Here is a 22,320-nt window from a genome sequence, read left to right as displayed (position 1 = left end):
TGTAAATGGCAAGGTTTTTCTACCAGTGTTAATCAGAAATTAGGAATCACAATATTCACATGGGCTAGGCAATTATTATCTCTCCGTGGTTTACAGACATGGAAAAATGAAGTGTGAAGGTCAAGGGACTTGCATAAACCAAACACTGTGGCTCTGGTGGGTGCAGCTACCCTTAAACACAGTGCTGCTCTTATGATTCCTGTGCTTCAGGGGGGGATGGTGCTTGAACTAGTTAGTGTTTGGGTGGCACACTGATCAGCTGTGGCACTGCTGGCATATTAATGCATATTGGGTGGATAGCCACACAAAAATCTGCTACAGAATAAGCCAGTGTATTTTCTCTTACCTGTGATAGACATGACAGGCCCATTCAGTGAAACAGGGTCAGTCAGTGTGAGGATGGAGTGTACAGTGAATAATGCCCTTTGTCAATTCACAGTCTGTTTTTTCCCACTGTAATTTATGAATGCCATCATTTCTCAAGTATTATTTTTTTCTATATAGAAATTAACACACAAATTTGTTTAAAAGTGTACAAATGTAGGCAAACACGTATTTGAGATATTTGCCTACCTAGAGTGCATTTACATTTCTATTTCTTTTTTATTTACCAATAAAGTCATCTAATTTGAATTAAATGCTAATTTTGATTGAAGGGAAAATGCTTTGAGACCTCTAGAGATCTTAGTGTCTCTTCCAAAGTAATTCGGGAGAAATTGAATTCTTCATGCCTGAATATACATTAATATTCTTCATTTAACTTAGTTTCATTTGAAACTTTTCTTATTATTTCTAAAACAGCAAGATGTCTTGTTTATGCTGGAAGATAAGTGTGTTTACCTGCAAACAAGATAGAGATGGATTCTGTTTACCAGAAACAAAAAAAACCCTGTGAATCTTGCCATAGCCACTAATGTGAGGAACTCTGCTTTGTGTGCAGAAGCACAGCATTAGATTTCAGGCCTCTATTCTCAAAGCACTTGCTGGGAAATGGGAGCCAGGGTTTCAGTCCAAGCGTGCAGGATTGACCTCCAGGATTAACACCCGGCAGTTTGGTCAGCTTCCTGCAAAATATGTCTACTCATGCAGACAAGGAAATGGGTACACAGTCTCTCCTGTGCAGGCTGGATATTGATCAGCAAGGGCTGAGACATGGCCCCTCCTTGCATGAAAAAATGTTGATGTCCCTTTTCTTTAGAGAGGAAAATAGATGTTGTCTGAAATATGAAATGCGCTCAAAAATTCCTGCCTGGCTTGAGTTGTGAACATGCAAGAGACACTACTTGTTTTCAAAGATGTGTTTCGAATACACTTGAAAATAGCAATTTTGGGAATTTCATTTGTCAACAGCAGGAACTGTTAAGGTAATTTGGTTTACTTTGTTCTTTATGTTATGAAAAAGTAGGCACATTAGCATTACTTAATGAGTTAAATAAGAGATCAATATATAATATACAGAGATTGCCTGAAAGTGTCATCTTCAGACTTAAGCTCCCTCTATACATAAGGTAAACCTACTTGTAACGAAGCACTATGCTTTATAAAATGAATATTGCATTCTTAGTTTAGTGAATTATGCATTTCAGGTTGTTTAAAGTGCTTTGCTGTTCTGTACAGAAATGCGAGTGAGTGTTGGTGAAGATTTCTGGCCACTGACCACAGTGTTTGACTTAGGTTACACTAATACAGAGGAGAACTGAGCTCAGAATTAAACAATTTGAACACACTGGTTTACCTGTACCCAAAACAAGTGTTGCTAGGTAGGAGGGAGGTTGGGCTAAAGTGTTAAGAGGTCCATGACCTGAAAATTGCTTTTTATTAGCAGTGCATCTTAGCTGCACATCTAGGCTGACATGCACTCCATGCAAATTGGCTGCCCAAACACTAGCTGTCTGGTCTGCAGTGGCTCTGTGCTTATTTTCAAGTCTGTAAGTTATAGTGCAAAGAACCAGCACCATAAAACTGTTGTCAGGAGGCAAGACAAGCAGCATCAGCACTGCACTATCCTGAAACCAATTTATTATTGCTATCAAGTGACCTTCCCTATTATTTATTTATTAGCAATAAGGGAGTGGAGTGTTTTTTTATTTGCTATACTTGGTTGCAGTTGTATTGGTGAATCTTTAATCTGTCACACAAAACTCAGTTTCTGATAATAATAGCATCTTTATTGCTACTCTTTCTATTATTTATGCCTTGATCTTTCTTATTCCTCCCTTTCAAAGCATGCTTTGGAGAATCCAAATGCTTTGACTGTGAAGGTGGAAACAGGAGGGAGTTAATTCCAGATTTGATCAAGAATTGGCAAGTAAATTTGAGCTTAATTTCCTTCATCCAAGTTGCTGACCATGTGAATCAGCTTGTGGAAGTGGCTCGTGCAGACTGTCTTGCCTCATTAGCATGACTTTGTGCTTTCTGTAGATCAAGACAGGGCAGGGAGAGGAGGGGAGGCTGGTGCAAAGCCAAGAGTTGGGTATCTAAGAGGTCTCAGCCAAAGACAAATGGATTTTTCCTGTCTCCTTATTAAGTACACTACTATACTTGTGATAATGTTACTGTTTATCTTACCCCATTGGGCCTCTCCACTTTACCCACTGCCTATGGGCCTGGGTTTGTTCTCCTCCAAAATCATCTCTGGGCTGGGGCTCTCCCTTCAAATTTTTCCACACCAATCACTGGCACTTGGCCACACCATATGAAAAGAAAAAAAAAACTCTCTTTCCCTCTGCCCTTTCCTTCTTCACTGTCTTGGTCTGGATCCTTGACATAACTCCAAGTGACTGTGCAATGAGATGCTGGACTTTCTGCTAACAGATTCTAGGGGCAATAGTCACTGATTTACAAAGCTGTGTTTTGAAAAGTAGTATTTAAAATTACCAGTATCTGTTAATAAAAATTCACCTGCAGTATTTTTTTTCTTACTATGATCAGTTATTCTATTTTGTGTCTGGCTCAGAGTTCACAAGGATCTCCTTTGAACCTAATTGTAATTCAGCTACAAACTATGAGGTTTGCCTCTTAGTCTCTGAAGGAAGTTCTGAGTATCTTGTATACTCTTTTTTCTTACTCTTTTTCCCCTCAACCTGTTTAATAATCTTAGAGATGCTTGGTACAAGTACATGTGTTTTAGGGATACATATCTCATAGGAAAATGTGGTGTCTGTGTCAGTAAGGTCTTGCCTCTGGCTTTTGAGGAATGTAGCATCAGTGATATGCCCTGAATAAATTAGATAAGCCAAAAATTCATGGCTCCGCTGGGAGGTGAGGGGTTGTGCTGCCTATTATCTTTGGAGTAGCTGATACAAGCACAAGTGATGAATCAAGAGGTTTATCTCCACTGCACAGAAGGTGAAGCACCTCATCAGCAAATATTTTCTGTCACTTGTGGGCAGCCTGAATAGTCTCTCCATTGGGAGATCCTGTGGGAGTTTGTTTAGCTCACCAACATTACACTAAACAACTGCTATGATATGGGAGAGTTCTGAGCATATTTACATGTTAGCTCAGGTAGCATAGTAGTAGTAGAGGAGTCTGATCATTCTGAATTACATTTTCCAAATAGTCTTCTAGCACAAAAGAAGTTAGGATAATCTCTCCTTTTGGCAGGCTTAAGAAAATTCACACATACAAGTACAGCTCTTCATGTTTGTACAGCTGAAGTGAGGTAGTAACAGATCCAGGCTGCACTGGCTTACTGAAAATAGGAATCATACAAACTTTTCCTCACATTTAAACTGCACACCAAGTCTGCGCTATCTGCCACAATCCTGGTCCTCTGATTAAGAGACTCTTCTACGTGTGCCCAAAAATTATCACAGAATCACAGAACAGTTTGAGTTGGAAGGGACCTTTCAAAGGTCACTTAGTCCAATCCTCCTGCAATGAGCAGGGACATCTTGAACTAAATCAATTTGCTCAGAGCCCCCTCGAACCATTATGTGAAAAACTTGAGGTTTTAGGCTGAAACTACTGGTCCAAAGTTTTCAAAGACTCATAGATACCTACCATTCAAGTAGGAAGATGTTTGTTTTATAGTCCTCCAGTATTCAAGCTGCCTTCCACCAAAAACCTAAATTAAGAGACTCACCTCTGTATGCTCCTTGATCATTTTAGAGTCTGAGTGTGAACTGGAAAAGGAACCTTGTCTTAAATGACTCTTTGTCAATTTTCTGTAGAGAGATCCTAGGTAAACAGGTAAGTTGGCAGCAGAGAAAAGCACAAGAAAACAGAATATTTCTTTCATTTGCTATTCTTCATGCTATGTTTTCTGTTGGGCTTATTTAATTTTATTATTCTTGGTAGTAAAACTGAATATCCAGCACTAAGGCATTTAGGAAACAGCACTGTTTGCACTGCAGGCCATTAAATCTTTGTAAATCAGCCCTGGAATATCAGCCTTTCCAATACATCATTATCTTTTTGCATGGTGAGTTGCTCTAATTGCAAACTGCCTAGATAAGATCCCACCCGTGCATTGTAAAATCACCACAAAGCATAATTGGAGGAGTCTTAACCATTCTGGGCAGTAGTCAATCTCTTCTACCTCAGTGGCTTGTGAAGGTATTAAAGGAAAAGACAGCCTCAACGTGTCTAAAAGAAAGCATTGGCTACTTATTTTTACAGTGAGGAGAAATCCTTTTTTGAATGGAGAGGAGCAGGGAATCTACAGCAATGAAAATGTGACCAAAAAAAAAAATCCATGAACTCATTAATAACTCTAAAATGCCTTTTGTTTCAACAGCTTCACTGAGTTGCCTGCCAGTAGCCACACATCACAGAAATATTCTATTAATTCCATTTTTTACCCAAATTTAAACTAATTTTTAAATCTGTCTTCAGTTCCAGCCTAGCTAAAGTGAGACAGTGCCTTCTACTCTTCTAAATGGCCACTTCTAGTGGCTCATGGCCACTTCTTAACTTTCTTTCAAATGTGTTCATGCAAACAGAGGACAGTTTGCACAGTTACTGGCAAAGGTACAACACTTCCCTGGGTTTTAATTCTCAGACTAAATGTATGCAGCCTGCTGCACAGGTTGTCAGCATGTCTTAAGGGACAGCCTTGCATCGTTCCAAGGTAACCACAGAGTTCATCTCCCATGTCAGGCAGCTGGTTCCCAAACTTAGCAGCTCTTTGGAAAGCCATAAATGGATGTTCCTGTCCTTGGACACTTGGTTCAAAAAGTTTGGTAAGGGCTGTCTGCATGGGAAGATCTGGATCCAGAGCCAGTGTCTGACACTACCTGCATGCTGCCTGTTGTTGGTGTAGGTTCTGGAGTTTTTCAGAACAACAGTGCTCAGCAGCTTGTGGGATAGACTGTTAGGAATATAGATATACGGACATGGATGTTTTTCAAAAGTGTTTATCGGTTTTGCAAGTTTTTGTTTACCTGTTATTGCTGTGGGAAAAAAAAGATATAACATGGAGATGTTCAGATCTTTAAAGTGTCATAAAATGCACAACAAAGCATCGCTGACACCAAGAGCAAGCCAAAGAAGGCGGCTCTCTTTACGTAAGACTGGTGTCATAAAATATTTAAATCCTTTCAGAGTGTGTGGCTTTCAGCTCTTTCATGCAGATAAGTGTCAGACTGTCAGGCAGCTTTGCTTAAGGAACATGGCACTATCTATTAAACAATTTCTCTTGGTTTCCCAAGAAAACTGTCTAGTTAAATATTTCTCATCAAACCTTGATTCATCTTTTCATTCATCTCACCTTTATTACATACTTATCTAGTTACTCATGCAAGTGTATAGAAAGGTTTGATCTCTTTCTTTCTTTTTTTTTTTTTTTTTTTTGAGTTAGAAAACTTCCATGGCAATGTACCAGCCATTTATGCCTTTGGAAAATATCTGCTCCTATTCTTAGAGCAAGTTACAGCCAGCATTTACTGCAAGGACACTATCCCTCATGGAGACCATAAAAACATATATTAGCCAACATAAGTGGGATAAGTAAAGTCTCAGAGAGAAGGGGAAGAGGAAAGCAACTAATAACATTTTACAGATTCAGATAGCTTCTTGGTCCTCAGATCCTCCTGTATCATTGCTTTGGCCCTAGAGTTTTGGGGTTTTGTTTGGGTTTTTTTATTTGGCTTAGGGAGGGAGGGGTAGGCCTGTGGGGGTTTTAGTTTGGTTGGGTTTTAGTCTTCTTTTGGGGATTATTTTTTTATTTTGCTTTTTGTTTGAGCCTTTTTTGCCAAGTGATTGTCTCTCCTTTTGCCTTATCTCACTAGGAAGGAGGCCCTTCCAATTGCCTCCAACTATGCACATGATGTTCCTTTACATTGGTACTGACATTTCTCTGAATAGTTCTGTCCATCCTTCTCTGAAGTTTTTAATCCCACAAAAATGTTTTAGTAGGGATTCCTACAGCTGCATTCACAGTTTCTGTAACTAAAATACAATCCTCCTCTGGTACCATCTTGGGTTACACTCGAGGCTTGTCCTGGATCCCAGGCAGACTCTTTGAAATGGAACCAAACCAAGACCACACACCCCTTTCAGTCTGTCCTTTTCCCTCCTGTTCTAGTGGAACTAGGGCATCTTCCACTAGTTCAGGATGACAGGATGGCTCGAGAAGGCTGAACTTTCCTCTGAAGTATAGGATTCATTTTAGTGGCTTAGGTTTGAAATTCAGATGGTTTAAGTTTCTTTGCACAGAAATGAGCTGCTAAATTCAGGTGACATACCATAGGAAGTCATGAGGTACTGCCCTGTCTGAGTTTTCCCTGCATTGAGGAACACCAGTACAGCCGTGTGTCATTGGAGACTGTCTTCTAAATTTTCAAAATCACCAGAGTTGCACTGATGAACTTACAACCTTTAGTTACTTTAGCACTGACACACTTTTATTCCTACTTCTGTTGAGCCTTGTATTGTGTAGTTTGTTTCTGAGTATCCCGTATTTTTCTTCTCACCTTTTTAAGTTCCAGGTTTCCCTTTTAAGGTAAAAACATTTAAATTATTTGTAAGTCTGTGGTTCTGCAGTTGCAAGAATGGCACTTTGCCATTCACTGTGATGCTGAAACTCCCATTGAGCTCATGGTCATACCCTGATTTACTACTAGCACTGCTTTGTGTTGTTACACACTGACTTAGCTCCTGAATTATTTCCATCCTAGGGCAGAAGGGATAAGTCTCTAGACACATGCATTTCATTTGTTCTAAGGAATAGAATATTAGACAGAATACATTTTTTAAAAATATATTAGAAAAGTGGACCACATCAAATCAAATGAATTCAAGTATCCTTTTACATCTCTAAAAACACCAACATGCCTTCTCTCTCACAGACATACAAGTCCTGCACAAGTCTCTTCTTTTGTTTTCACCAACACAAAAATCAGTTCAGTGGCATAAAGACCTGTTTGTCAGTGGTTTGCAGCAGTACAGAAAAGCCTGATCCCCAGGAAATTATTACACTGCAACATATGCTAACTTTTCTTGGAACTACTTGTTTTTTCATAGGCTTTTTTTCAAACTGGAATTCAAATGGTGTTCCCTTCATTACTATTTCTTACATTATTCCTCTGAATTTTTAACAGCTTTATTTGAATTGGCCTATGAACTTTATCATCCCCCCAAATCCACATGTATGATCTGCCAGTCCACAAATCAACTTTCCAGTAAATGTTTAATCAGTTTATGCCAGAAAAGCCTTTTTATGTAGCTTTCCAAAAAAAGTTAGGCTCATGGAAGCAGTCAGGTAGTCTGTGTCTGTCCATCTAACCATTTTTCTGTTACTTGCAACAAGATGTTTAAAAACCTGTTGACCACCATCCTCCCTCTCCAGATGTGTAATGAAAATAAGCAGCTGTAGAGGTGTCCCAATGCAGCAGGCTTGAGATGAGCCAAAAGGAGAAAGAATCACCTTTTCCTACTAAGGAGAAAAAAAAATCTACAAGGCTTAGCAGACAATGAGAATCCACTCAGGAATGAGCAAGCAGAAATACCCATATTGCAAGAAATTCTTTAGTCAACTTGCATGACACAAGACCCTGAAGAATCTGATGTCAAAACAGATGCAAGCTTTGCTGTTCCTGCAGTTTGTGGATTGCACAATGGCTGGGGACATACAGTGAGATGTTTAGGAGGAAAGTCTCATCTTTAACATTCTTTGCAGGGTCACTAGTTAATGTTTAGTTAGTTGGTGTTGTTAATGTTGATGTTTAAATAAGTCAGATGGAATAGGCTCCAAAGGCAGCTATTTTTCCTTATCAGCTGTGAAAGCAGCTCAGGTGCAGGCACCTGTGTCACAGACACCTGTATGTACATTCAGTCCAGTGCATCCATTTCCATCTCCATCATCTCTCTATGTGCAGGTAGGAGTAGGACCATTTTGGAGGGATGATTTTGTCTGTCACTACATCCTGCTCAAACCAACTGATGTTAACTGTTTAGGGGCCTGGTTTTGTCCCTTGCCACCACTGGGGGACAAGGGCTGCTCCAAGTCTCAGTGGTGGGAGTAGATCCATCACCTGTTAGTGTGATTGTGCCAGTGCACTCCAGAGAATGACCGTGCAACTCCACCAGTACCAGTGTTGCCACAGGGGAAAATGTGCTCAGTAGAGAAAACCCCTACCAGGACTATCAGCCCCCCTGTGTGAAACATTTTTGATTTCTTAAGAGGTGTGACTTGAGCTATTTATTTTTGTAGGAAGACCTACTGTGTGCTAACAGGTAATCTTCAGAAGCATGTATTTCAGTAATTAGCCCAGCTTGTTCCTAAATTAGGTGTATTGATCAAGTGGTTCAAAGGGGACTTTTTAGTACCAGATGTGGCTTGGTTACGAGCACAGTCCACCATCCTTGCTGCTGCTGCAACATGAGCAGGCTGGGCTGGGCTGTCACTGTGCTCTAAGCTCTGATCCTTTCCACATTTGCAGGATTTCACGCTCCAGCCTCTGGGGATGCCAAGGAAAGCAGCGTGGAGGAGAAGTGCTCCTGTGGGCCTCAGTAACCATGAGATGGCTGTCTCAAGCAGCAGGCACTGGCGGGGCAGGGCTGACCCTTTCGGCGTGGTGGCTGCCTCCTCGGGGAGCCGGCTCCCTGAGCAGCAGCAGACGAGTGAGTCCCCTCTCAGCTGGTTCAGAGGGGTGTATTTGCCTCCTGCTCTGCACCCATTAAACAAGACATTTGTCAGGGGTGGTGAGTGGCAGGACACAGACAGCACCCAGGAAAAGCGCAGGGCCTTCCTGCAGGACTTCTGTAGGAAATACAACAGCAGAAAGAAGCTGCAAACCCACCTGGTGCACCTAGTGTCAAGAATTTATGTAGAGGACAGGCACAAGGTTCTGTACTGTGAAGTGCCAAAAGCAGGCTGCTCCAACTGGAAAAGGGTCCTCATGGTGCTCAGTGGACTCGCTGCTTCAGCAAACAACATCTCCCATGATGATGTGCACTATGGAAAGCACCTGAGGAAATTGGACAGTTATGACCTAAAAGGGATCTACACACGCTTGAACACGTACACCAAGTTCATATTTGTACGTGATCCTATGGAGAGACTGGTATCTGCCTTCAGGGATAAGTTTGAGCATCCAAACAGCTATTACCATCCGGTATTTGGGAAGGCAATAATTAAAAAGTATAGACAGAATGCAGATGAAGAAGCACTGAAAACAGGATCAGGAGTTAAGTTCAAAGAGTTTATCCAATATTTGTTGGATTCCCACCGACCAATAGGAATGGACATTCACTGGGAGCAAGTCAGTAAGCTCTGCTATCCCTGCCTCATCAACTATGATTTTATAGGAAAGTTTGAAACCCTGGAAGAAGATGCCAATTACTTTCTGCAGCTTGTAGGTGCTCCAGCCAATCTGAAATTCCCTAAATTCAAAGACAGACATTCCTCTGACGAGAGAACAAGTACAGAAGTAGTGAGGCAATATTTAAAGGAATTGTCTAAGGAGGAGAGACAGCTGACCTATGACTTCTATTACTTGGATTACTTAATGTTCAATTATACATCGCCACTTGTATAGCACTAAAATAGCTTCGGGCTTCTACTAGATACTTATCATGTTGGGATTCAAAACAACTACTTTGATATTAGCCCTGAAAGGAAACAAAGTTACTGCTTAGTAGAGTTGTCTTGAATTAGTGAGGATTTTATAAGATAGAGTGATATCAATTGATACTAAATTATGGAGAATGCAAAGAAAAAAAGACCTGTAAACAGCATAAATTGCACTAAAATGCCTGAAAAAAGCTGTTTTTACCATTATGGATTATGCTGTGGAAGCAGTGGCTCAGACAGCTGTTGCATTATCTTACCTAATGTTCTTTTAATGGTTTAAGAAAAAAAAATTCAGAGTGGCATGATTCTTTTTTTTGTGTGTTTGCTTTAGAAATGGGTTTTGAAAAAATCTTTTGATTGTATTTTTACTTTCTGTCACTTATTAATAAAGAATCATTGGCTAATTTTCTAAAATGTTTACAGTGTTCTCAGTTGCAAGGCTTGTTTTTCGATTACTATTAGGTTGTAGCCAATTTTAGACCTTTTTTATTGACAGACGCTCTTGAGTACAAATGCATCAAAGTAAAAATAACACAGCAGCTCAGTTGATGAGCAGAGTAGATTTGGGTAAGCCTGTGAAGGATTAATCCACTGCCTCATTTTGGTTGATGCACTGGAGTTGACAAGTATGACCCTCCTTTCAGAGAGCTGATGCATTCAACAAAATTAAGGTTTTAATGCACAGTGGATGCATCATTACATGTGACACCTGCATACTGTGCTCCAAATATTCATGGTAGTCTTCATTTTTGGTGAAATGGACTAAGTTTCAGCCTGGCAGCTCTGGGATATTCAAAGGTCTGTACTGAGAAGCAACTTCAATGCAACTGCTGTGACTCTTCTCAGTCTGCTGGGGTCTGGTTATCAGCCCAGCTCCTAGCAATCTGTTACAGAGAAGGTGTGTGTGCCATTGTCTCCCAAACCTATAAACTGGCTCTGCCCTCAGAGCACCCTGAAGTCTCCTGTGTTTTGCTGTCCTGCCTGCCTTGCCAGTGGTCACCAAGCCCAAGGAATGGGGGTGCATGGCGCAGTTTTATGTGGTGTAATGTGTATTGGTGATTTGTCTAGAGGAAGATGTGTCTAGAATCCCACAGTCCTGGTTGAAAAAATACCTTCTACCCTTCCCTTCCTTCTCCTCCCACAAGTTCTGCCTGACCAAAACATGCAGTTGTTCCTGCAACCTGTCTTGCCCAGTGGGTGGGCCAGGGTGTCCTAGGAGGAGGAGAAATCTCTGGAAAATCATAGGATCATGGAGCCATTGGAAAAGGCCTCCAGGATCATCGAGTCCAACAATTAACCTAACACTACCAAGTCCATCAATAGACCAAATCTCTAAAATGGACAGGGAAAGATCTCTATGCCCTTCCGCAATAAAGATGTCCCCTATGCCTTTCTTTCTGAAATGGTTTGGTGCATCTTGCTCCAGTGCCTTGATATAGCAAGTTGTAGGGTGAGAAAACAGCCTGATGGGAAAGTACTGCAAATAAAATGTCCTTTTCCTCTGTTCCCAACCATTGGTCACAGCTACTGCTATTATTGTTTTCTTTTCCTTTCTCTCAGGCAAAGTATGAGGTAGAGATTCAGTCCTTCCACAAGAGTAATTGTGGGTCCTAACTAAGGCCAGACCATTTCCTAGGTACGCTCACTGCTTGATCCTCCCTCAGTTTTCTCCTCAGAAGAGGAAAAAAAGCCACCTCCAGTCTCCATGGTTCCAGAGTGTAATCAAACAGGCTCTGCACATCTCTCCTCGTTGCAGGACAAGCCACTCCAAGCAGAAAAGGTAAAAGCACACTGGACAGCCCAAGCCAGGGGTTGTGCTGTCTGTGGCTAGCAGCACCCATAACTTAAACCATCCTGTTCCAAGGGAACATGGAGCAAAGAGGAGAAGCAAAAAGCCATCCATCAGCATGAGGTGTGGGGAGATGCATTTGCTGAGCACCAGTGAGAAGTTGCAAGGATGCCTTGGACAGGTGAACACACACATTGTTGCTTGTGTGAGCTGTGCATGGGTGGACCCACAGGTGTTAACAGCCAGAAGTGTTTGGGAGGGGATATCTGGCAACTGAACCTCCCCGACACGTGCTTCTCCTCAGGTGAACAAAGATCTCCCCCTTTTAACACAGGATGGTGTTCAACTCCCACCTTCCCTGTCAGAAATCCATCCTGGTTTTCCTGTGGGCTCAACCCCACCCAAGACAATTAAAGAAGACCTCCTGAAAGTTTTGATTTTGTACCCTGCAACCTTCTAAGTCATGTGAAAACTGCCTTGGATTTGACCTTGGCTTGACCTCTAGATTCTCTGCTCTTGTAAGTATTGGCTTCAACCTCAAATCCTGAGTGAATCTCTCTTGCCTTACAGGAAGACCAATGAATATAGTAAATTTAAATAAAAAATAAATGTCCACCAGCATTTGAGTGTCTATATATTTGCTTTGTCTTGTCTGTTGTGGATGTGTGTTAATTAACTGATTATTTACAGACAAAAACATGGCACACTAGTGGTACTAGTATTTTCAAAAAAAACACCTGAGGAAAAAAGTGCAACATGCTAATAAAGAATGGAGGCTAATTTATAGATGAGTTTGGTATGAATACTTTAATTCAGAGAAATAAATTAATATTAGTAAATGAAAAAGTCTCAAGAACTTAAGCTTCCCACTGAGTTCATTTTAGTGGCAAACTTTCTGCCTATCTGATCAGAGAATGACAGAGATTTGGAGGGGCAGCTTAATTGCATTGAAAAGCTGCACATTCTCATAAGATTTCATCTACTAGCAAGTCTTACATAAAGCTATTTTTTGAGTCAAGGAGGGGGTTGAAAGAAATTATCAGCAAATATTTGGTTTCTGCAAATGATAGGGAAAATGACATTGATTTGCATACATCCATGGAAATGGGCATCAGGTCCCCAGACTATCATCTTGAAAATCTGGTATGATTTGCATTTGTGATTTAACAGGGGAAGACACTAGTTAAGGTCTTTAAAGCATGCATGTGCGCAGAAGTGTAATTGTTTTAGCTGCACTGTTGTTCTATGGCTCTAGTGAAAGTAATTTAACTTCTTTGTACGCTCAACTTTAAATTTCATAGCCCCTAACTGCACTTAAAAATTCATTTTTTGAAAATCTAACTGAGACTTTTGTAAAGGAGAGCCTCTCCACAGTCATGTTCAGCGACCTAAGGGATTCAGATGATCTCAGTAGCAGAATCTAGATTGTACTTTGCTTCATTAACCACATTTTGAAAATCACCAGCCTGCTTTGCCAGGAATTAAGTTACATGATTTAAAATTAACATAAGAGTTTAGCATAATTGAAGTGGGACTGTGATATCTGACTTATGGGATTATAAGAGGTAAAGGCATAATTTGCAGCATAAAAGATAACCTCTATTTTTAAAAGTAAAATTTAAAAGGTCAAAGTGGGAGGCTGCATTGTAACTTTGTTTATATTTTGAAAGAATCCTGGGCAAAAACAAAAATGGAAGGTCATCCACCATAACTAGCATGAAATCTCATCTCCACAACTGCACACAGATGTTTGTTTTACTCAGAAAATGATATATAATGTGTTCAGAAGAGGAATGAAAATACACTCCGCAACATTCAGTGAGATTATATCTACACTAGAGATCAGCTGTGGCATGCAGAGCCTCTTTTAAGGGGCTTCATTACAGTAAATGCTTTTTAGTTATGAACATTTCTTCATTTGAAGATCTCTAAGCACTTCTCTAATGGAGGTCAGCTGCCAGAGCAAGTCAAATGTGCTGTAAAGGCATTACAGGGAGCCTGTGGGAGGGCTGGCATGGCAGGAGAGTGCTCCCTTGGCTCATGTGTGTCTTCCCAACTCCAGACAGTCATGCATCCCTCCTGAAATTAAAAATTGGTTTTTGGAACCTAATGTTCTACATCTGCCTTTCTTCTAAAATGAAATGAATCAGTATTAATAAAACCAAAATTTTTAATAACAACATTTTTAAAGAGTAAATGAATTTTAAAGAATTAAACTTCATAGTTGTGCATTCCCAAATTCTGATATATACATCAACATAAGGCAACTTCTTTTTTCCAGATAGGATTTGGGTTGCAACGGTCAGCCATTGTGCCCATCTTTTCTAAAACTGCTGCTAGACTGTTGCTTGCTGAAGTCAGAGGTGTGCAGCCACAGTGCAATCAAACACAGCACATACTCCTAGAAATTTCCCCTGGTGGAACTCCCCCAAAAGGCCAAATTTATTGGAGCTACTCCTGCCTCAGGCTGTGCTATCTTGGTGATGTGTCATTGGAGATCACTGCTTTAATTTTAAATGTAGCTTAAATTTAACTGAAAATTGCAATGTGACACTCTGCAAAACTCTGAGATGAAAATATTATTCTAGAGCTTTGTATTGTATATGTGGGTTACATATAAACATCTTTGTTGTATGTGCCTTAAGGCTAACAATACATCAGAAAAGTCTTTTCAACTGTAATGCTAATACCAGTTTATCAACTTTATAACTCTTGTGATGCCTTCAAAACCATATTAATTTGGTCTTGGAACATAAAGTCTGAAATGTGACCATAAATCATTATATTTCATTAAAATATGGATGCACCTGTCCTGTATCAACCAATTAATGTACAGTTCACAGGGCAGGGCAAGCACATACACTACTGAGAGGTAGAACTCTCTGATTTAGCAAAAAACATCTGTTAATATCCCCATATAACTGGGATTTTCCTTTGGAAATGTGTACAAGTGGGTGGATTCAGGAAACAGTCATATTATTTACCTTAATGAGAATGTCTTAGATTGTTTGGTTATCATAGAAATTTTATGTTTTATGGGAGAACAGTGCTTTTGGCAGTGCACCTAATTGAAGTGAGCTCCACATGTCTCTTCAATGTTAAATGTAGCTCTGCTTGTGGCTGCAGTGACGGACTTGGACTTAAGAGATCTGGATCTTCATCCAGGTTCTGTAATTTCATGCACTTGTTGGACACACACGAAATGTTATCTGTGTTGGTGTCCTCGCTGGTAAAGTGGTCCTCTAAATGGAAGGAAATTATACCATGTGTTTTCTCCTAAAATCATTAAACTGTGTGGCTAAAGAGCAGGGGTTAGAAATTAGGTATTAGTAAGGAATTTAACTCTAGGGTGTTCATTGCATTTCCTTATGCTTTACTTCCAAGGATTTGGAGGAAGCTGGGGACTTCCCAGCTTTGCTCCAGCTGAGAAACACATCATTCAGCTCTGTTCTGGGCAGTTGGCAGCCTTAAGAATGCAAGCTCTGTCTCTAAACACTGTGCATCTGTCAAGCCTATCCAGGCACTGCCTCAGCATAAAACCAGTGCCAGGATGTCTGACCAGGGGGGTGTCCCTCTGGCTCCTTTGGGAGAGCAGACAGGGTGAGAATCTTGCTGTCTCAATTTATTCAGAACCCAGATGAAAGAGAAGCTGTTTTATTTTGGTGTAAATAAGTACTGCCATATCTCTTTTACTGCAGTAGCTGTAAATGTAGTGATGCTCAACGAGAGGGTTCTGCAGAAGCAGTGGATCCCATCCAGGTATGCAAACTCCTGCCTTGTCCTACACACCAGAGCTGCCTGGCCCAGTACCCAGGACCATGTTCCCCCAGCCCTTTCTGAGGTCCTGCCACCCCTTGTGGCAGGCTCCAGTTTACCTGGCATGCTAGAATATCTCAGGATTTATCTCATACTAACATAGCCACTGTTTCTGTGACCCTCTGGAGGCTACAAATAACATGGGGATGCCATTGAGACAGACTATGTTGCTTTCTTCCTTTTGTCTTCAAAAAATGATGTGATTAACAACTGTGAGAGAGGGGAAAAGACTCCTTACAAAAGGAAAGGGAAAATCTCAAGGCCGTGACCATAACTTTTTTTTTTTAATATGTGTAATTGTTGCTTCCTTTCCTCTGTCTCCTCACACAGAATTTCCCTCCCTCTCTAATTATGTCAGCACAAATGGGAGAGACCAATTGCTGGGTTGCTCTCAGCTGACAAGTGTAAGCCACCTCCAGCCCAGCACATCTATGTTATCATGGCACTGAGGCTGCACTAATGAGCCTGCCTGAGAGTATGGTACTGTCAGCACCATCTGTGCACACGTGTCTGTCTTGACTTTGTCATGCAGAAACTCCTTCTGTCTCAGGGTTCGGGGGTTTTTCTCTCAAATTCCTTGCAGAAAACACATCTTCCACAAAAGCTCACAGTACCGCTCATCTCCCAAGATTTGTAAATTTTGAGTGGCCTGTGTAATTTGCATTCAAGAAACAGCATTCTGAGATAGAAGGTGTAGGAGCAAAGCAGGTTTATCAGGGCATTTCAGCATACAGAGAGGTAAATCAATTCTCAGTGGATTGTAAATACATGTCAGTAGGATATTAAATGCTAAAGGCTTAATTTTCTCAGGGCAGTTACTTGGATGTAAAAACTGGATGTCTGCAGAGTAGGACCTGCATATTAAATTATCTCATTTTTGACAAAAGCAGATGCACATAGAGACAGATTTTCAAGTTCTAGGAATGATAAGTTACTGTTCATCTGAGAAAAAAAGTGTGCTTCTCAGTGTGTTCAGAAAGCTGAGCTCAACTACATAGCTCCTTCCCTACAAGCTTGGCATGCACATGTTTTATAAATGCATGTTCACACAGTATTTGTATGTCAGTCTTATCACCTCTAGACAAAGGTTTTGCAACAATGGTAGTGGAAGCTACATAGTTAAAGTCCTGCATTTGACTTTAAACACCTTAAACGTGCATGAAAACACATGCACATAAACATTCTGCTAGCATGTTGCAGAACCACAACGTTATCCCAAGCAAACCTAAAGTACTTTCAGGGACTGCAAGGTTGCCTCTTGCACAGCCTTTCTTTATGCTTCTTTAGCTTGCTTGGGGCAGGATGCTGCCAGGTCTGTGGGGCTGCAGTTTGCCAGCTGCACCTGGTCATGGGTACAGATTTGAGTTTTGGGAGGAGGTTTCCTGGTGGGACACTTGGTAGGGGAGGAAGGAGGCAGGGGTTCACAGAAAGGCCTGCTTTCAAGGAAGTTATGGTGTTACCCCCATCGTGCACTCCAAGCCATAGACACAAGCTGTCACCTTTGCTATGACTTCTGCTATTCTCTTAAAAAAGAGGAAAAAAAAAAAATGAAACAGAAAAGGGACAGAGGAAAAACCTCTAATGAGAAGGGGAAATGTTAATTGTGGCTGGAGGTGACAATGAACAATAATAAATTGCAGCTTTGCTATTGTATCTCTGATCAAAGTACTCTCAGGCTGCAGCAGAGCAAAAGCTCAGCTCCAAGGGAGGATGATGTTTCTCAAAATCCTTGTGATCCCTGCAGGTCCTCCTGAAGGGCAGAGAAAACACAAACACCAAACCAAAGTTAGATAAAATTTTTCTCTGTCTCAGACTTGCTGCCAACAAGGCTCCTGTTTCTCCCTGTATCTTTTTGTCTGTCTCCAGCCTAGTGGCTACAGTGGGTCCAAGACAATGCACTGCCCCTGAGTACAGAAACTCCCTTAGTGGAAGCACTCTTACCAAGCAGAATCTGGCCCACAATTTATTTGCTGCCTTGCTTTATTTAAGAGTGATGCTAAGATTGAAATTTTCAACTTAAACAGATGTATGTTAGGCTACCCAACCTGCAAGTTAGCAGGCAAAACTTTTTAGGTGGGCTGAGCCATTGCTGCTGCCAGGCTCAGCTCTGGGAGTTGCAAAGGCCACCTCTGAAAAGCAGAATAAGGGATACTCCTAAGTGGATACTCCTAAGTGTTGCTAGAGAACCCAGTTCTTAGGAAGCCATGCTTAACAGACTTTAAGTATAAAAATATAGCCCTAAACATACTTATAATTGGAAGCAGCAGAAGCTACTTTGCCATATCCATACCTTTCTGAGCAAAACATTCTGAGAGTACACTTTCAGAGATTCTTTCTAGAATTTTCAATTTTACTTTCTGTGCCACCCTTGGTCCTCAAGCACCAAAGCATTTCTTAAATTTAGCAAAGGAAAACAAGCTCTACCCAGTGACACATTTATAGCTAAAATCTGCTCTCTGTACTGCCTTGGTTGCAGAAACAGGCACAGGCTGAATGAGAGAAGCTGAGAACTTGTTATGTAAAATCTACAGCAAGTGAGCTTTTCTAGTGCTATTATGCCTTGACCCCTTATTTTGGCACAGTAACAAAACCACTGAGACTGGACAGTTATAGGGTTTCACAGGCTTTCTTTTTTTTTTTCTTTTTCCCTTTCTGGCCTCATAACAAAACTCAAGTGAATCAATGGTGTGCCCAAACTTCTGAAATAGTCTAGGACTTTCAGTATCTTCTACACAAAGAAACAGTGGGGAAAGATTTGTCTTTTATTTATTCATTACTTAATCAGGGCAGACTACTGTCTAAAAATACCTTGCTCAAGATCGTGATAGAAATCTCTCACACATTTTTCCAATTGCTTGGGCTACACTGTGATCCCTACTGTTTTACATTCACATTGTTTTCTCTTTGTGGCTTAAAAATCTCCATTTTTCCTGATAAATTACGCTTGCCTGTAACTCAGGTGATCATTTTCCCCGCCAAGACTTGATTTTTATTCTGCTGTGGCATCATCACTTGAGTAAAAACTAAAAGTAATTAAAAAACTAAATAACTAAATAAATCAAACTGGACTAAAAGGGAAGGGGAAGGGGAGGGGAGGGGAGGGGGGGAGGGAGGGGAGGGGAGGGGAGGGAAGGGAAGGGAAGGGAAGGGAAGGGAAGGGAAGGGAAGGGAAGGGAAGGGAAGGGAAGGGAAGGGAAGGGAAGGGAAGGGAAGGGAAGGGAAGGGAAGGGAAGGGAAGGGAAGGGAAGGGGAAGGGAAGGGAAGGGAAGGGAAGGGAAAAATATCTTTTTTGGACTACAGGGACTTTATATGCATTTTATACCTCTTCATAGTTCTGGATACTTTGAAGTATCTACAGTTTCTCAGGTATACAGAGAACAACTCTTTGAGGCAATGTACATGGAATCAGGGTGAGCTTTTAAGAATTACTTAGAAATTCTGACATTGCACAGCAAAAATTACATTGTGATGCTGTGTGGAAGTGCCCTCCCCTGCCTTTTGTACTAAACAGGTTTGGTTTGGAAGTCAAAACTAATTTCTGAAGAGACCATTCTGCAAATTCCACTCTGCAATACTGAGCCCCAGGCTGGGTGGTTTTCCATGCCCTCCCACACCCAAGAAGCAGCCAGGCTGCAGTGGGAGCAGGGGGATCAGGGTGCCAGTGAGGCATGTAGCTGAAAAGAATCCCTTTCACTGCAATGTTGGTTCTGCCGTGCTGTGGGTGACACAAATGTGCTCGTGGCAGTCAAGTGTGCAGGGTGATGCTGAAAATCACATAGGAATTGGACATGTTAAGCTTTACAAAAGGGGTCACATTAAACCATAAACCCCTCAGAAATCTCTCTTTCTCTGGCATGCATTCTTAGAAAGTTGCATCTATTTTTAACAAGTTTCAGACTATTTTGACCTGGAGAGGTGTCCTAGAATCACAGAATGGTTTGGGTTGGAAGAGGGCCTTGAAGATCTTCTACTTCCAACTCCCTGCTTTGGAGTCCCCACCAGCCTTGACTCCTTCATAGACACTAATCCAGTACAATACCAGTCTACACAAAAATAGTTTTCTCAATAAAACTCATGAAATCCACTTTAAACAGCAACTTTCAGCAAGACTATCTGTCTAAAATATGAATGCAAGAAAAGAGATGACTGATGAGTTTAAAGAGGTAAGTAATGAGGAATGGTATCAGACTGGTTATTCTATATTAAGTCTGCTAATAAGTAAAAAAAAAAACTTGTAACCACAAAGTCTTCTGCAATAAATGTAATTTTGTGTTAATTTTAGTTAAGGGATTGAATAGAAGTTGTCATTTCTGAGTTTGAAACCTTTCTCCTAGTCCAGTAAAAATGCAGCACCTGTATCGCTAGCTTGATGTGTTGGGGCTTTTCCAAGCTGTAAACACAAAAATCTGTCAGAAATAAAGTTACTGTTCTATAAAGGATTTTGAGAAAAAAATGCTATCAGGTTTTCTTTAGAAGCTTATGGACAAAAGAACTTGTAAATATTCATAGTCAGACCTTCCTTTTTTGGTTAGTTCAATGAAAGATGCACCACTGCATGGAAAAAGGATCAACATCTTCACATCTGTGCCCTGAGGTTTTAGCTTTTAGAAGGTATTAGTGTCAAGAGGGAAGATAACCCCTGTAAAATACATAGTATTAAGACAACAGTTACTGTAGTAATCTACAAAGATAACCTGAATGATCTGCAAAATTGTCTTTCTTGAAATGTGCTGCATGAGCCCATTCATTGCATAGATTTCCATTAGGTATATAAATCCTACTAATATGAAGCTATGTATGTATTATACATATTTTCATTATAGTGTATACAAAAAAAAAAAAAAAACTTGGACCAAGAACAAATTCCTAGCACTTGGCCACATGTCAAATACACACCGCTGAGGCTCAGCCTTGCCCAAGAAAAAGAAGAAAGAAAATGAACAACACCACAATTTAATCTTTAAAATCCCATAATGGTTGACAGAGGTAGCTGAACAGAGCAGTGTATTTCAGTGTTTTTACAGCCTTTGCTGCTGTACTGAGTTATATTTGCTTTGAGCATTACCACTTTGCATTAGCCACAGAACAGCAAATGGGATCAGGCCTGGCTGAGAGATCTCTGAAGGCACTTAATATACTGATCATGTTGGGGGATCTGAAGGGATCACTGTGAGGCCTTGTGTGCTTTAGGGTTTTCCTCAGCAGGTAAGTCTGGAAGTAAATATAGAATCACTGCCAGTATAAAATGACTTAAATCAGTAGATTGAGAAAAGGATGGCCAAACACAGCAGACTGGACTGTGCTCTAGTGTGATGCCTGTCAGACAGAATGTCTGCAGAACTGCATGCCTCAGAGTGAAACAAGACTTATCTACAGAATGAGGGCTATATCCCCAGAAGGTCTCAGGAGCTACTGTGGAAGAGCAAGAAAGAAGGCTTCCTCAATGCAATAATGTGGCAAGAATGACTAATTCAATTCCCAGGTGTGCTAAAAGAAATGCCTTCACTTCAGAATATGTCTTCTGGGAGACCAATATTAAATATGCATTTTAAAAAGCATGTTGGAAAAGTGGTGAAGGCACAAACAAGACCTGAAAAAAAAAATAAAGTTACTGAATTTTCTTTACAGGGAGAGACTCAGAGCTCAGTCTGCTAAGCTTATCAAAAGGATGATGAAGAGTTGAATTGCTCACATTATATAAGTATCCTCATGGGGAGACAGTAGAAGTATAAGAGGCTTTTTAATCTGGCAGATAACAGCATAATAAGAAGCAGCATATGGCAGATGAATTCATACAAATTCAGTTTAGAGACAAAGACCATTTTTGGTGATGAAAATTATTAGTCTTGGGAATAAGCTACCAAGGGAATGGGTGGATTTTCTTTCCCATGAGTTTTCAAATCTAAGCAAGGATGCTTTTTCAAAATATATTTAACCAAATATAAGTTACTGAACTCATGAAATGTGTCTTGAGGTAAAGGGAAATGGTCTACAATATACAAAGTTAAACAGAATATGTTATGTTACTATCTAGTCTTGAACTCCAAATTCTTTGGCTGAGCTTCATTTCTGTAGGAATCTGAAGTGGTGGTGAGGGAAGAAGCTGAGCATTTCCAGCTGAAGAGCTTAGAAACAGAAGGACTGTAAGGGACAGCAACACAGACTGGTCAGGAAAGCATGGCTGGATGTTACAGAGTGTATACAGTGGTGTTTACAGAGTACTGCATTTTCTGTGACTGATAAAATCTGTGAGTGCTTAACTGAATGTCAGTGTCTCACCTAGCAAAGTCAGATAAATCTCTTTGGTACCACTGGCTAAGGCTACACGGCCTCAGCACACAGACCACCAGCATGATGGTTTTCCTCCCTGGCACATTCAGAGCTGACTGCATCTTGCTCTGTGCTGCTGCTACATGTCACTGTCCCCTCCACAAGAGACCTTACTTCTCTATTTCCAGTTGATCTGGGGCCATTCCCCTAACTTTCCTATGCCCCCATGAGTGCCCAGGGCAGCTTCCACGCACCTTCTCTCCAGTTCATCAAATCCTGACAGGCTGTGCCACTGATGCAGCTTTTCACAACTGACATTGAAGCAATTTGTGGCAAGAGGAGAGCAAAAGATTTTTTTTTGTGTTGTTGTTTGGGTTGGGGGTTTTTTTCCTCCAAGCAAAGGGTCTGTCCATGCCATGTTCAAATT

At 40.8% G+C, this 22,320-nt stretch overlaps 1 protein-coding gene across 5 annotated transcripts in view; it reads left to right on the top strand.

Annotated features, from left to right (window-relative positions):
* The window catches only part of CHST9 (carbohydrate sulfotransferase 9), an 86,396-nt gene extending 76,334 nt beyond the window's left edge, over window positions 1–10,062 (top strand). For all 5 annotated transcript variants that reach the window (XM_030971813.1, XM_030971814.1, XM_030971811.1 and 2 more), the window contains one exon: window positions 8,886–10,062. In XM_030971813.1, coding sequence (XP_030827673.1) covers window positions 8,886–9,983 — 1,098 coding nt within the window. In that variant the 3' untranslated portion in view covers window positions 9,984–10,062. The remainder of the gene's footprint in view (window positions 1–8,885) is intronic.
* Window positions 10,063–22,320: the final 12,258 nt, after the last annotated feature.

The sequence above is a fragment of the Camarhynchus parvulus genome, chromosome 2 (assembly GCF_901933205.1).
Source record: "Camarhynchus parvulus chromosome 2, STF_HiC, whole genome shotgun sequence".
NCBI classification, from domain to species: Eukaryota; Metazoa; Chordata; class Aves; order Passeriformes; family Thraupidae; genus Camarhynchus; species Camarhynchus parvulus.
Note: the sequence above shows the minus strand (reverse complement) of the source record. Positions and strands in the feature narration are given on the sequence as shown.